Raw genomic sequence first — 13,525 nt, forward strand, 5'->3', positions numbered from 1 at the left:
CAGATTCTCCCCATATTGCCTGAGTAATAGGACAAGAAACCCACCAGTTAACTAGTGGAGTCCTTGGTTATTATTCCAGGCAGTTTTGGTGGCTGAGTCTGAATGTCAGGCAGGTCTCAGACTAGCTGCAGTGTCTTAGCTGGTGATTTAGCAGAGTAGCTTTTTCTAACCCTGTTGAAAAGATTTTGCATATACAGATGGATGACAACATTYGCTCCCAGGTGGTGCTCTGGGAAATTCCACCCTACTGCAGCAGGGATTTGGGCCCCTGCACTTGTTTGCAGAGTTTTCTACTCCCTTATCTGCCAGGTGTCAGCTTGTTCTGGGGAGTTCCTTTTTTACTTCATTTGCTCCCGAAAACTGCCTCGAGGTGCAGGGACTCTGAATGAGATYCAACTTACAGATCACTCCAGGAGARCAACCCCAGAAAGTCAGAAACCTTTAAAAATAGCCTTCAATTCTCTCAAGCTTAATTGAATTTGAAATGATTAATTTTGTTCCCGGGCTGGCCTTCCTGAGAGACGCTGCAAGCTGTGATTCTCGTTGCTGTGTCCCGAGATAATGAATGAGGGGCTGTCACGAGAGACTGAAGCAGCCTTTTTCAAACAGACTGTGAAAGCAGGAGGTATCTGAGAGCCTCTAATAAGAGTATAAGGACCCTGACAGGAGGAGCTTGTTGCCAGGCTCTTCTTTCTTGGTTTCTTCTGTGCAAAATTTCTCTGCTGCTGTTGTAACCTTGCAGGAAAACCCTGCATATGGTCTGGATACAGCTGTTGTAGCATCGTCCCTTGAGAGGACAGTTTGCATAAAGGTGTCGTTGTATCTTTTGAAAGGAAATGGTGCCTAACTCTAGGCCCAATTTTTCCTGGGCTGATTTGAGAACACTTAGCAGCTTGTGCATCGTGCAGAAGGATTGCTTGTGTGCTGGATCCTGACGTCATCATAACACTGGGCAAAAGCACAACTTCAGATGCTTCAGGGATTTTAAGTTTGAAGAACTATTCAAAACTTTTGGCCATGGAGTTTAGGCTCTAGCTGGGAAGGAGAGGGTCAGATTTCTGCCTAAATGAGAAATTCCTTTCCCCCGTTCATCTGTACCCCATTTGAGTGTCAGGCTTGCTCATTAAGTTCATAGCTGACTGGGGTTAGGAATGTAGTTGCATCCAGTACCCATGTAGGTACCAGAGAGAGAGAGACACTCCCCCAAAAGAGTATGTCTCTCATATATGTATGATTTTTTTTTTTTTGCTCTCTACAGAGAGAATCTATGGCAGCTGCCCTTGCCAAAGTGTTTTAAATTAGGCAAGATAGTGCCTGGACTTGGGAGCGGCAATTCTCCCTATATAGCACCTTCCAAAGGGAGTTTTTTTCCTCTCTTCTCTCCCCAGTACTGCTGCATCTGCAAATAATTTATAACTTTGTTTGTATCTGTCTCTTTCAGATAAGTCAACGGAGGATTACAATTCATCAAACACATTGGTGAGCTTGTACTCACATTATCTCTTGAGTTTGGGAATTTAAAAACACATATGAATTAGCTACGTGGAAACTTTGTTTCGTCAGCATTCGCTTTCATCTCCAGGCTATCTAAAGTGTAGCCAAGCAGTGTTAATTGTATCTGTTTAGTGTCTTTAAACACATCTTAAAATATGAACTCTCCTCACTTAGATATTTTTAGTATATAAAAATAAATGTGCATGTATATATTTAACAAGTTATCCTGAAAACACATGCTGCTCACACAGTGAATAATGCTTCCTACATAGAAATTGTTCTGTTCCTGTATCTGTTTCCTCTGGATGGGGTGTGGGAATCTAGCAAATGCAAGTGATAACCTGTCTGCTTGCGGGTTTTATTTGTCTCGGTAAACATCTGTGGTCTAACAAAGTTTAATTACTAACTGGCAAGGTCTGATTGAAGTAGTGTTGATTAACCAAGCTAATCTCTGCAGAAGGGGAAATAAAAGGGTCTGCTCCTCTCTGCTTGACCTTTTCTCTATCCTTAGCAGGGCAGACACCACTCCTGTGTTGGGACACAGAGCTGAAAAGCTCTGTAACGTGTGTGTGTGTGTGTGTGTGTGTGCATGGAATAAACAAAACTTTCTGTTTAAGATAATTCATAAAAAAATAAAACACACAATTCCCTCATCACTTATTTCCTCACTGCTATGCCAATATCTAGAGTTGGCTTGTTCTGCTCCCTTCCGGGCCAGCGTATTTCTTCCTATCTGACTATTTAAGACTATGCTAAAAGAAAAGGGAAACTTTCTTTTCTGTAGTAATTATTTCATCTCATTGTGTGCCAGCCCTCAGGGGCTTGGAATGTATGAAGCTGTTGGAGCTGAAAGTAAATCCTAAAACAAGAAGTAGTTACCAGTCTACTGATATGCCTGATTTTTATTTTTATTTATGTATTTATTTATTTTGGTAAGGTGCTGGACAGCCTTTAAGGTTGGAGAGAACCAGGAAATTCCCAGTATGTAGGTGTTTTGTTGTTGTGTTTTAACACATTATGCTTTTGCATTACATCAAGGGCACTTTAGCAATTGTATGTCAGGATGCTGGTGACTTCAAAAACCTTAGATTCAGTGAAATGTTCCGTTTACTCCCATCTTTGAGAGAGAATTTAAGTTTAATGCCTTAAAAAGTCATTTTCCCCTGCCATTCTTTGGGAACTGATGGAAAACAATCTGGAAGCAAGAGCACAAGGATAACTGGCATAGTGTGTTGGTGGACTTGCTAAAGTTTATGTAGAAATACTTGTGTAAAGGATGCTGTGAACTTCAAATCCAGTCTGTTTCAAATTTAAAAGGTGAAAAGTGGTTTTGATTTTGAACCACACTATTCCAGATAGTTCCAGATAAGCAGCTAAAAAATTCTATGTGACTTTTTTTTTAAAAAAATTGTTGTTCCTATTTTACATAATTTACCTACATTTCGGAATTAATTTTAGTAGGGATATGAAAGCTTTTGCCAGACTGTGCTTCCAAAATCTCTAGCTACTTGGGTCTGAGTCACAATACTAAGGCTGATGTTAACCTGACCTCCCAATTTGTATGATTAGGGTATTGGGGTTCAGCACAAGGAGAAAAAAAAAAGAGAGAGAGAGAGAGAAAGGAACATAGATAGGGACAAATTTGTCCAAACCCAGCTGTTGTCTTTGCAGCAGCCCAGGCAGAGGTGTTCGGTTTGCCATGCGGGTGTCAGGCAGTTCTGGTTTTGTGATGGTAATTACTGTCTTAAGGATGGTGCTACCAAGTCATGTCACTGACGGTGTGTGCCCACCTCTCATGGGGTGTCTGAGCCACCATGTGAGGGTCCAGGTGGGTCTGGAGTCCTAGGGAAGAGCCTGGTGCTGCAATCAGACAGGTGAATGAGCTGCCATGTGCAAACAGTGGGACTGCTCCTCTAAGCGCTTCCTGTGCAGGATGAAAATCTTCTGTGTCTGGTTTTTCAGATGTTGCAACTTTATAGTCTTTTATTTTTCCTTTTTATACTTGCTTCGATATGTTTTCTATTGTGAGCTTAATCCAAAATTTGTGATTTGTTTATAACAAGGGTTTTTTGTTGTTGTTGTTATTTGTGTAATCACATGCAGAACGTGAAAGCTGTGTCTGAGACACCCGCAGTGCCCTCAGTATCTGAAGATGAAGATGATGAAGATGAAGCAGCTCCACCCCCCGTGATAGCTCCACGACCTGAACATACAAAATCTGTGAGCAAGCCAGTAATACCCGTCTTCAGCCCTCCTGCAGTCCCAGTCAGGTCTCAGCTGTGACTCCCAGTCCACCATGCAAGGACTGGGGTTGAGCCCCTCCGGGGAGCAGGAGGGAGGAGATTGGGAGTCAGTTCTACCGTTCTTTTCTGACATAACACCATAACGTTGTTACAAGCCTGGCTTGGGGGGACAAGAGCGTTCTTACTTAGTGATATGTTTAGCTGTTAAAACAGTTACTGTAGAAACGCATCACTGACCAAAAAAAATCAACAGAACAATTGATGACAAGAAGTGTTTAACTCTTAATCTGCTTTGTATTAATACGTATGTTTTTACTCAACAAATTAGATATACACCCGCTCCGTGATAGACCCCCTTCCTCCTCCCACCAGAGATGTGGCCACCTCTCCTATTTCTTCTCCTACTGAAAACAGCACAACAACCTCTGACATGCTGATCAGGAACACGGAGAAACAGAAGAAAAAGCCAAAAATGTCAGATGAAGAGATATTAGAAAAACTGAGTAGGTCCTTCTTAATTTTTAAAGTCCTGGTCTTACTGAGTTGATTTCTTAAAACACTAATAAGCTGAGGTATTCTGACATTCTCTTGTTGAAATCTGTTGTTGAGGACTTTGTTAACCAAAGCCCCATAGGAGTTGCAGATCTTCAGGGTCTGCAAAACAAGCTCTGATTATGCAACATCTACTTAACTGTGAAGTCTGAGATTGTCCCAGATTTTGATACTCCACAGCTCTGGAGTGTGGATGATTATATTGAAATGTTACATCTAAGGGCAGCAGAGCTTCCTGCTGTGGTCAGAAGATGAAGGGAGGTTTAACGCATCTCCAAGTTCACCTTCCACAATGTTAAGCGACTTGGTTATTTTTAAATGCCCTGATGTTGTGTGGTAGTCTCTCCGAAAAACTCATGGCTTATCAATATCTCTCTCTCTTATGCCCTACTACTGTCTTTAACAGTCTCTTAAGTGCAGGTCATGGGTGAACTATTTACAGTGCTCGTGTACTGCCTGGCATGGTTTGGATATGCCGTGGTGGCAGCATCTGACAGCAGAACGAGCTCATCTGTGTAATTGATTGCTATCCTCAGGCTGAGCCAGCTTTCATTAGAGTACAGAATATCTGATTTTCTAACTACTAATCCTGTGTTAATGACATACAGGCTTTGATTGTCAGTTGGTATAAGTTGTGTTAGACCTGTATGGTCGTGCTAGTCATGCCTGTTGAGAGTTTACTCCCTAAAGATCAGTATTTTATGAAAAGAAAGCTAATAGCTGGATGAAAGGAAATTTAATCTGAAGCTATTGCTTAAAAAGAAAATGAAAAGGTATCTAGGTGCTCCATTTCTCAGAAATGAAGTGTAAACTGAACTGGTGCCATGTAAACTAGAACCCCATGTTATCTAAAAACTCATTTGCAAAGYTCATCGTATCGAAAGAGCAGCTTGACTGATTTAATGAATTAGCAGGACCCGTTTACTGTTAATGATCTGAGCCCTTTTGTGACCAAGCACAGCAAGCAGGGACTGTTTGGTGGGAAAGGATTACTATTCTAACRTGAAAACACTCACTTCTGTAATCAAGAGAAATGCAAGCGCAGATCGCATGGCTGTGTTGCATGGCAGATGTGCCTTTGGACACCTTGCTGGCTCTAGCAAGTGGTGCTTAGTGCTTAGCTGAGTCTTAAATGTTGAGGGGTTTAGTCAGAAGCGCTGGCAGGTGTGAGGTTCAGTGGCTGCAGCTGAACATCAGCTTCTTGGTGCTGAAGTCCAACCCCAGATGCTGTTCCGCTGATGGCAGTGGAGTTGTACAAAGACGTGCAACATTTTCATGTTATGGTTCCGTCCATGAAGAAAATGACTAAATTATTAAAATATATAAATACACACGCACATATATGCATATAMTGAAAACATGCAGATATTAAAAGGAAGCTGGTAAATGTCCACATCTTAGCATTAACACAGCATTAATGCAAAAGTAAATGAATCCTGGCCTTTTGGGAGGTAGGAAAACATTATCTCATTTTACATACGTGAGCATTAAACAGGGCAAGACTGACAGCTGCATCTTGGGAGGAGAATTCATGAACGTTTGTGCAGAAATAATTGCCTTTAGGGAAGGCAACATTTATTCAGTAATCAGACGTGGAATTTATATAGTTGGATTTTTCCTTCTCTCTCCCACAAAGGTGCACCATGTTCCACTCCCTTTACCTCTATGTGCCCCAATCCTGTGAGTCTGGCTGCTCTCCAGCGATGTCTGAAAATAGCCTGTTCGTACCCTGTTTGCTACTAGATGTCTTGGCCTAATGACCGTGCGCGGAGTTTCCTTGCCAATCCGCCTCTGTTCAGGCTCATCCCCTGTGAAGGTAGCACCATATGTTGGCTGCTTGAGTGACTTGCAAASGCCAGCCCAGAGGCAACTCTGTATCCCTCGTTCCTACTAGCCACCCTCTTGCCATTCCTGGGGAGACTTGCACCCTGCTGAGCTATAGGTAGCCCTAATTTCCCTTAGCCTAAACAGGGTGCAATTCTCCTTTGGCTCTAGGGGTATTATGAAGATCAGTTAATGATTTCAGGGAGCTTTGCGTTTCAGCAATGCTCCTTTCATCAGTTCCTCCAGTTTACGCCCTTGGCAACCTGCCAGACAAACTGCAGGACCCCCAGGGCCTCTGGCCTCATGCTGGGAGCTCACTCCTCTTGTGCAGAAAACCGAGCCGTGCTCCTTAACGATGCCAAATCTGTGCTGAGCCTCAGCGGCCCCTCTCGGCCCAGCTTTGCAGAGCGTAGAGCAAAGTGCCTTCTCTCTGAGAGGTGCAGTAACGTGCTTTCTTCCCACCAAACAGCCACGTTAGGAGCGATGAGGTGAGATTGCTGTGATGTGCTCTCCAGAGCTGGAATGACAGCACTATGGACAACCCAGAAGCTGGGAAAGCAATGCCCAAGCGGTGCTGCAGCCACTTGGTGACTGCTGTTAAAACCAGAACCACTTCCCTAACTGGTGGGTTCCCAACAGAGCAGCTGAGTGTTSCCTGGGCCAGCTTGGGGGAGTTTTGCTCTGAAGGGTCTCTCTAAATTTCCCCATGAGTCTTGCAGCGCACACACTGGGTCAGTAGCAGCTCTCTTTGTGCTGGTACAGGAGCACAGAAAACATGTTYGTTCTGTAGGACTTGCCAAAGATTTCCCTACACTGTGTCTAGTTTGCAACAGACTGTGAGCTCTAAGGTGGCATCCAAAATCTGAGGACACAGTAGTGTGGGGGGCATGTCTCGGATCAGCCAATTTATTGAAATTTAGGGTGACTGAAAATCACAGATTTCCAGCAAGTGACTCTTTTATTTGCATGGGCAAAGGCAACGCATCCACATCCTGTGCACAGCGATGCGCAGTAACTGGCTGTAAACATGAGTAATGTTTGCATTCTGCCCTTTCTGGTGGGAAATGTCTGCGAGAGGGGAATGCCACAGCTTGCTCATGCRTACAGAGCTGAGGGCTTCCTTGGTATTTGTGCTCCTCTGGATTTCAAACAAGTTGTTCATGAGGCTCTGCAGAGCCATGTGGCCACGAGGCCGCTCTTGCCATGCGACTGGCCAGGCCTTGGTTTTGTAATTGTATAAAAAAGTACTTATAAAGTCCTCAGTTGTTTTTGTTTTGTTTGGTTTTGCAGGGAGTATCGTGAGTGTGGGTGATCCGAAAAAGAAGTACACGCGTTTTGAGAAGATTGGACAAGGGTTGGTATCAGCTTCTTCTCCATCCTGTACCTTTCCTTTTACTAAGAAGGAAGCAGAGAAACCAAGCTAAGCTTGTTTGTGGGAACACTGACGATATTTTTTTCCCACTCTTCTCCCATTCTTGGCAAATTCTTGAGTCGCAGTGACCAGGGGTTTTGTGTGACTGTGTTTTCATACGAAAAAATATGTCATTAGATGATCAGGTTGCTAAATATAGCTGCAGCCAGGGAAGGAACGACTTATTTTCGACATACAAGACAACCTTCAAATTGCAGATTTGCTTTCTGAATTAACCCTCCTTGGTGCTGGTGTTGTGTCCCTCTTAGCAGGAAAGGAGTTGTGGGTAGAGGCCACAGTGATGCAATTTTGGTTCTTTTGCTATTGAAGTTGACCGATCGCTCCTGCCGAAACTCTGCACTCACGTGTGCCCTTCAGGTGAAGAGGGTACAGACAGTTAAGCTGGCTCCATTTAAAATCGCCCAAAACGAGTGGGAGATCTGTCATCAGCTCTGCATGCTGAGGCTCAAAGTCCTGTTTCCCTCGTTACCAACGCCATGGTTGTTTTTTCGTGGATCCTKTCCGCTCCGTAATTGTGCTGGGGAGCTAGGTCAGCACGGCTATGCCCATTGCAATGGGATCAACTCATGCTCCTACGGCGTGTTGCTAGTTTAGCAGCAGAGGGTTGAATGCGGATGTTGTTGCCAGGCCACTCTCCATCATCTTGGAAAGGTCCTGGAGAACTGGAGAGGTGCCTGAGGACTGGAAGAAAGCCARTGTCACCCCAGTCTTCAAGAAGGGCAAGAAGGAGGACCCAGGCAACTATAGGCCAGTCAGCCTCACMTCCATCSCTGSAAAGGTGATGGAACAGCTCCTTCTGGATGTCATCTCCAGACATATGGAGGAAAAGAAGGTGATCAGAAGTAGCCAGCMTGGATTCACCAAGGGGAAATCCTGCTTAACCAACCAATAGCCTTCCATGTTGCAGTGGCTGGCTGGGTAGATGAGGGGAGAGCAGTGGACATTGTGTACCTTGACTTCAGCAAGGCTTTTGACACTGTCTCCCATCACATCCTCCTAGAGAAGCTCAGCAAGTGTGGGTTAGACGAGTGGACAGTGAGGTGGATTGARAACTGGCTGAAAGGCAGAGCTCAGAGGGTCGTCATCAGTGGCATGGAGTCYAGTTGGAGGCCTGTGGCTAGTGGCGTCCCCCAGGGCTCAGTCCTGGGTCCCATCCTGTTCAACTTCTTCATCAATGACCTGGATGAGGGGACAGAGTGCCTCCTCAGCAGGTTTGCTGATGATGCCAAGCTGGGAGGAGTGGCTGATACACCCGAGGGCTCTGCTGCCATTCAGAGAGACCTGGCCAGGCTGGAGAGCTGGGTGGAGAGGAACCTCCTGAGGTTCAACAAGGGCAAGGGCAGAGTCCTGCACCTAGGGAAAAATAACCCAAGGTACCAGTCCAAGCTGGGGTCTGCCCTTGTGGAGAGCAGCTCTGCAGAGAAGGASCTGGGAGTGCTGGTGGATGACAAGTTGACCATGAGCCAGCAATATGCACTTGTGGCCAGGAAGGCCAATGGTCTCCTGGGGTGCATTGTGAAGAGTGTTGGCAGCAGGTGGAGGGAGGTGATCCTGCCCCTCTACTCAACCCTGGAGAGGCCTCATCTCGAGTCCTGTGTCCAGTTCTGGGCTCCCCAGGACAAGAGAGACATGGAGCTACTGGAGAGAGTCCAGCGTAGGGCTACRAAGATGMTSAGAGGGCTGGAGCACCTGCCCTGTGAGGAACGGCTGCGAGAGCTGGGCCTGTTCAGCCTGGGGAAGAGAAGACTGAGGGGGGATCTGATCAATGTGTACAAGTACCTGAAGGGAGGGTGTCAAGGGGACGGGGACAAACTCTTTCCAGTTGTCCTGTGTGACAGGACAAGAGGCAATGGGCAGAAATTGAAGCACAGGAAGWTCTGCCTGACCGTGAGGGGGGAATTTCTTCCCTGTGAGAGTGACGGAGCAGTGGACCAGGTTGCCCAGAGATGTTGTGGAGTCTCCTTGTCTGGAGATCTTCAAGGCCCACCTGGATGCAACCCTGTCTACCATGGTCTAGGTGCCCCTGCTGAGCGGGGAGGTTGGMCTAGATGATCTCCAGAGGTCCCTTCCAACCTTAATGATCCTATGATCCTGATCCTATGYGCCTACTGTCCCCTATCAGGAGCTTTTTTCCACGTAGGTTCTCTGGCCACTGCTTTACCAGCAAAGTTGGCTCAGAAATATTTCAGATAATATTTATTACTGAAATTATTGCATGAAAAAGAAGGGGAATAAGAGGGCTTTACAGAGATAAGCAGGAGGGGAAAAGAGTTCTCAGCCTTGCCATGAGGCACTAATAAGTGGAGTTTATTTCTCTGTCTTGTTTAGAGCCTCGGGTACAGTTTAYACAGCAATGGATGTAGCTACAGGACAGGAGGTAAGTGCTGCTAGAATACCACTTTTGAAAGTTTTGGTTGATGGTACAAAACAAAGGCATTCTTTCAGGGGTTCACAATATTTTATTTCTAATGAGGTATTTATTTCCGTGCTAATGAGGCACGGTCGAGCGCTCTGAGCAGACAGCTGGAAAAAATTTCTCACATTTTCAATCCTGAACCATTTCGTATTTGAAAAGAATCTTTCTGTGACCCTGAAGATGCCTGTCTTTCATCCCCACGGCTCCTGTCTGTCCCCATTTCTTCTCTTATTTTGTGCACTCTACTCCTTTGCTTCCTACGCTTGCACTAGCTGACTTGCATAGAAATAGTTCCTCACCATCCCTTTCCTTGCTTGCTTTCTTCCCTTGAACTGAGAGACAAGGAATGTTGTTTTGTTTTGKTTTTTTTCCCTGAGTATTGAAAAACGGCCTGCATAAGGCATGCATGCATAATAAACTGATAGTGATGGATATGCAGCGTCTGTGGAAACAAATATTGCTAGTTAGATTTCTAAAGAGGGAGATGTAGGCATTATTCTAAATATATTTATGGAAGTCTGCAGCACTGCGTGTCTACTCTGCGTTTTGTACAAAGTCAGAGTTACCCACCAGTGAGTTTCACAACTCTCTGCTTTTTGCTGACAGTACTTCACCCCTTTTTCGAATTCCCAAAGCAATCGTATGGTTCAACTGCAGCCCCTGAGGAAGGGGAGCTGYATTCATTTTAAAGCAATGGGAATTTTATAGGAGGAGGAGATTCTTTGATGGTTCTCTRCTTTCCTTCTGGACCACTTCAGTGACTCCCATGTGAATATTATTACATGTAAGTTATTATTGCGGCAGGCTTTTAAATCATTCCCATTATACCAGTGTGATCAGGCCCTCGATTTTTAAAATTGCTTTTGGGATCGCAGCAGTCTTGGTATTCTGTTAACTTGTTCCTTTCTGTGAAGGGCTAGTGGCTGCTGGTACCAATCCTTTGAGCTCAGGAGCTCAATTTAAGGCAACAAATTTTAGAAGCCCTGGAAGGAAATTTCTTTACTGTGCAGATATATAGGAACCTTAGGCAACTCCCAGGATTAAAAATGCTTATTTTGTCTCATCATGCACATCTTCAGTAAGGAAAATGCCCATTTATGCACCTGGGTCTAGCTCTGAACAGGAGTGAGGAAGTACAGGGGCCTCTTGGAAGCTTCTCCGGTACTGAACTGAGGATTTCTGTATCTGCAGCAAATGCCTTCCCTCTTGTCTTTGTCTTTCGTTCTCCTCTCTGGTCTTTTCCAAAAAGCAGCATGGGGTTTCTGTTTTTCTCTTTCTTAAGCACTGTTTGGCAGCTTTGTGTATAGTGTGGAAAAACAGTGCAGTGCCTCGTCTGTTCTCCTGTTCTCGTGTGTTGGGACTTTTCTATAGAGTCTCCTGCTGTACTATCAAAATGCTAATTGTATCTATCTATATTAGCGCTCTGTGGCTTGTTTCTCTTAATCCTTGCTTTTGTGAGCTACAGTTTCTGGCTCCYGTCCATTAGTCTGTGCCACTTTCTCTGCAAGCAGCTGTTTTGTATAGGCACAATTACATTTTTTCCCCTTTGTCTTTGCCTAAATATTGTATCAAATAYGGTTGGATTGTAACATTTATCAAAGCTTTTCTGCCTCCTGCTGTGCTGAGTAGTCTTACTGGCTTGAAGGCTTGTATTAGGACCAGGTAYTCTCACTCGTGAAGCGCTGACATCRTGAATAGTTGAAGTTCAGAGCACATTGTATCCGACTGATTTCTGTGCTTATACATGCAGAGTAGGTATAATGAGACAGGTAAAAAGTGACAAAGTYGATGGACTGTTACGGAAGAATCCACTCCTATTTCCCTGTGTTATGACTGGGGATGAAGCTCAATCCAATTCATGCATTTTCAGCCCTGTATCTAAACTTTGGTGCTTCTTTCCCCCGAGGTCTTGCTCTGATGGATAAAATAATTAAAAATAAAATAAATAAAAATAAAATAACATTATCACCTTRAAGAACTTAGTTTAGGCCATGTAATTTACCCCTTCCCTGATCTCCTGCCCTGCTGCAGCTCTCTAGAAGCACAGGATTGGTTTGGAGGGGGAAAGAAGCCCAAGCCTCCAGAAATGGCCGATCTAAAATAAAATGGATAAGAATCCTTTAAAAAGAAACACATCTTTGATAAATCAGCCCATACTAGAGTAAGGGGATCTCTACTCTTTTGCCCGAAACTATAGAGATGGTTATCCAGCTATGGCACAGCCGTCCAGTATGAAAACAGTAACCTCCCTGGCTTTTTGGCATTAAGTACTCGATATGTGTGGAAACGAACTGACTGGAGGAGCTCATAGAGCTATGAAACGGTTCAGTGACCCACGGCGATAAAGTGGCTTCCCCCTTTGTGTGAGTAGGGGACTAAAATAAGCAGCACTAGTACTGACGGGTTTCTAGATGACCCTTTAATAATGCTTTCCTTTTTCATCTTTCTTTACTACAGGTTGCAATCAAACAGATGAATTTGCAGCAGCAGCCCAAAAAAGAACTGATTATTAACGAAATTCTTGTAATGAGGGAAAACAAAAACCCCAACATTGTCAACTACTTGGACAGGTAAGTGATGATTTGAAGAGTTCACAAAGGGTCTCTGGAAAACACTTCATTGTCACTGTCTTAAGTGATCCTGTCTCCACTTAATGCAGGTAGAGGACAACTCTGCAGTGTTTAGTGCATGTGGCAAGGTTGSGTTGTGGGTGGCTTAGCAGTCTCAGTCCATACCCAAGGAGAAACAGGTGAATCRGTGTCAAGTGGGGTTTCTAGGCTCTCCTTAGAGATCATGGCAGAAAATACAATAGCAGCAYGCTGTCAGAATTCTGCTCGCTGCTTCTCCCCTTTTCCAGATTTGACACTATGAGCCATTTCCTTCCTGCGATGGAAGCAATTTGAACTGTATTATTCTTACTTGTTTTACTCTTCCGCTGAGSAATACTGACTTTCTGTTTGCAGAAGGATATAATTTTTTCTTTTTGGCTGTCTACTGAGGTTTTTTGAGCCGTAGCATAACAGTGGTGAGGGTGAATGACATGTGGCACACAACCAGGCAAGGCTGCTCTCTTGTGGGTGTGAATGAGGGAGAAAAGCAGTAGTAAAAATAACTGTGCTCCTGGTAACTCATTCCTAGAGAAGAGATGAAATTGCAGGTCTGATCAGAGATGTGGCACAGAGAGTAGGTAAAAACCTCTGGAAGACGGAGGGAACAGGATTATTCCCTGCTCAGAGYTGGACTTCATGCACATGCGGTGACATTTCTGCTCAGCCTTGGACATGCATCCATATGGGAAGGCTCGTGCTCGAATCCMCTCTTCTTCTTACTGCAGAGCTGCACCTAGTAGCTTATGTATGTACAGACCTGCTATTCTTGTTCTTGAGCTCTTTTCCCTTGGATCAGGACAATAACAGCACAGAAAAAAAGCAGCAGTCCGGCTGTTACGTGTATGCTGGTAGTAGTCAGCTCAGCAGCATTGAATGTAAGCTCTTTTTAAAATAAATCCATGTAGTCCTGACCTTGAGTGCAGCCCTGAAAACTGTGATTACTATATGGTTTAAG

General features: G+C 44.5%; 1 protein-coding gene across 2 annotated transcripts in view; it reads left to right on the forward strand.

Moving 5' to 3' along the window:
- Nucleotides 1-13,525, forward strand: part of PAK1 (p21 (RAC1) activated kinase 1) — a 70,201-nt gene that overhangs the window by 46,589 nt on the left and 10,087 nt on the right. For both annotated transcript variants that reach the window (XM_085300536.1, XM_085300537.1), the window contains exons 5-10: nt 1,442-1,479; nt 3,598-3,714; nt 4,066-4,240; nt 7,404-7,467; nt 9,874-9,922; nt 12,419-12,531. In XM_085300536.1, the coding sequence (XP_085156662.1) occupies nt 1,442-1,479; nt 3,598-3,714; nt 4,066-4,240; nt 7,404-7,467; nt 9,874-9,922; nt 12,419-12,531 (556 nt within the window). The remainder of the gene's footprint in view (nt 1-1,441; nt 1,480-3,597; nt 3,715-4,065; nt 4,241-7,403; nt 7,468-9,873; nt 9,923-12,418; nt 12,532-13,525) is intronic.

Source organism: Rhea americana, unplaced genomic scaffold (assembly GCF_003343005.1).
Source record: "Rhea americana isolate MKP2758 unplaced genomic scaffold, rheAme1 scaffold_165, whole genome shotgun sequence".
NCBI lineage: Eukaryota > Metazoa > Chordata > Aves > Rheiformes > Rheidae > Rhea > Rhea americana.